Source organism: Calcarisporiella thermophila (genome assembly GCF_041956535.1).
Source record: "Calcarisporiella thermophila strain CBS 279.70 unplaced genomic scaffold VTP21scaffold_77, whole genome shotgun sequence".
NCBI classification, from domain to species: domain Eukaryota; kingdom Fungi; phylum Calcarisporiellomycota; class Calcarisporiellomycetes; order Calcarisporiellales; family Calcarisporiellaceae; genus Calcarisporiella; species Calcarisporiella thermophila.
In genome coordinates this window covers 1199-2985 of record NW_027192265.1, presented here as the reverse complement: position 1 = coordinate 2985, position 1787 = coordinate 1199, and the positions used below count along the sequence as shown (strand labels likewise).

General features: G+C 33.8%; 1 protein-coding gene across 1 annotated transcript; it reads right to left on the bottom strand.

The window, feature by feature from the left end:
• Positions 1 to 407: 407 nt before the first annotated feature.
• VTP21DRAFT_10820 (uncharacterized protein) lies at positions 408 to 1292 on the bottom strand (the record flags this gene model as incomplete). Its single annotated transcript, XM_069390199.1, has 5 exons — positions 408 to 479; positions 562 to 670; positions 731 to 748; positions 1047 to 1224; positions 1289 to 1292. 5 exons carry the CDS (start codon positions 1290 to 1292, stop codon positions 408 to 410), a joined length of 381 nt encoding a protein of 126 aa, XP_069245433.1.
• Between the last annotated feature and the right edge of the window lie 495 nt (positions 1293 to 1787).

Genomic DNA, 1787 nt, shown 5'->3' with positions numbered 1-1787 from the left:
AAATACACTAATATCATTTAATCCCTTTCGTCGTTTTATCAGCGGCTCATCTAGAAATGAAAATAAGAAAGATTAGAAGAAGGTCTTATGAAAGAATTGGATATTATTTTTCATATAATATTGTAGCTATACCGCACTATGCTAATATTGTACACTAACTTTTTCTGAGGTTTCGAACCCTAATTCAGAATCTTCATATTGGGCATCGCTCACCTATTGAATTTAATGATAAGCTTTCGGGTTCATCAAATATCTTTGCCGTTCTTGTAATATTTTATCTCTTGACTTTTCTACTTGATATGCGCCTAAGTCGTCAAATATGACATTTGAAAATTAAGCATAATGATCAATATTTTATAGGTATAGATGTAAGTAAAAACAAGCGTAACACCTACGTCTATTATGGATCAGTTCCTTAATCCACTCGTGTATTGCCCAGTCCTTTGAGTAGGAGGAAACCTTGGCTGTGCTCTTTTAAACTAAAGCAATTTAAAAAGTATATATTATGTTAGTCTTGATAAAATTAATTAATCATTTATTAGAGGGCATTAGAATATGTACTTTCCACACTGCACTCATAATTTTAGGTCTCTCTTGAGAACTATAAGACTGATTAGATCGATTCCACACTCGGTCATTACACTTCCCAAGATAGATAAAGCAAGATAGTCTGTAAAACATCAAGTTATTTAGTTCCCATTTATCAAGTGGCCATTCTATTAAAACTTACGCGGTATATTGGATCAATCTTCAAAACGCAGCAACATTTACATAAGCTCTTTTAACTGCTCACCCTAGTTTAGCAATACTACGCTCTCCATTTTCATCATTCCATAAAAGATGCTAAAGATTAATAAACAGTATTTGCAAATAGTTAAGCCTACATAGAGCAAAATACTGAAACTGAAATTAGGTTATAGATGCAGCCGTAAATATGTGGGAAATTTTACCTACACAATGTTTGACTTCTTATTATACTTACCTATATTATACTTCTTCTCCAGACTTATATCTCGACATTTAATCTCTGAAAAGCTGTATGCTACATTACTCCGATCCAAATAGTCTCCCGGACGTATAGCTGGAGATGAAATTCTGTGGTTTCTGCTAGAGTCACTATGAACGGCATGATAACTGTCTCCCCTCCTCGGCATTTCTCTACTCCTTTTAATGCAATTACGATCAACTCAAGTGCATCAGGTGAGAAATTTTCAAGCGAAAATTCTCCAAGTTATTGAAATTTGGACAATTTAGAGCCATTTGTTGTTTGGACGAAAATGGTTTTTACTCATTTGGAATTGATCCCGAAAGTACATAAGAGAAAGAACGAGAAGAAAAACACATCTTTGTTGGGGTTGGGGTTGTTGAAAAATCGCTCAAAATCGCTATAAATTAAGAATGTACAACTAAGTCTGAAATTGCAGTCACAATAGGGTCAAATGCCCTTTTACTCAAAGTATTTTTAAAACTTCTCATTAAAGAAGGGTGGGAAGTGACCTAAGTTATTGTAAAAAGAATCTAAGTTCACAATAATTTTCTTGTCTTTCCTTGCTCTTATCGCACTTATAGACACCCAATTGATACCTCTCGAAAACTTATTCTTTCCTCTTTAATACACGGTATAAGATTTTTTTATAATCCTTCTCAAAATTTTGCAATTTGGTAAATAACTGCAAACAGTTGATGAGTTCTCCAAGATGTGTATATTTGTCTCTGCTCGAAATGTCAAGCTCAGCGTCATGTATCCAGAACCATATGGTGGAAGCACGATAGTTTGTATATAATAG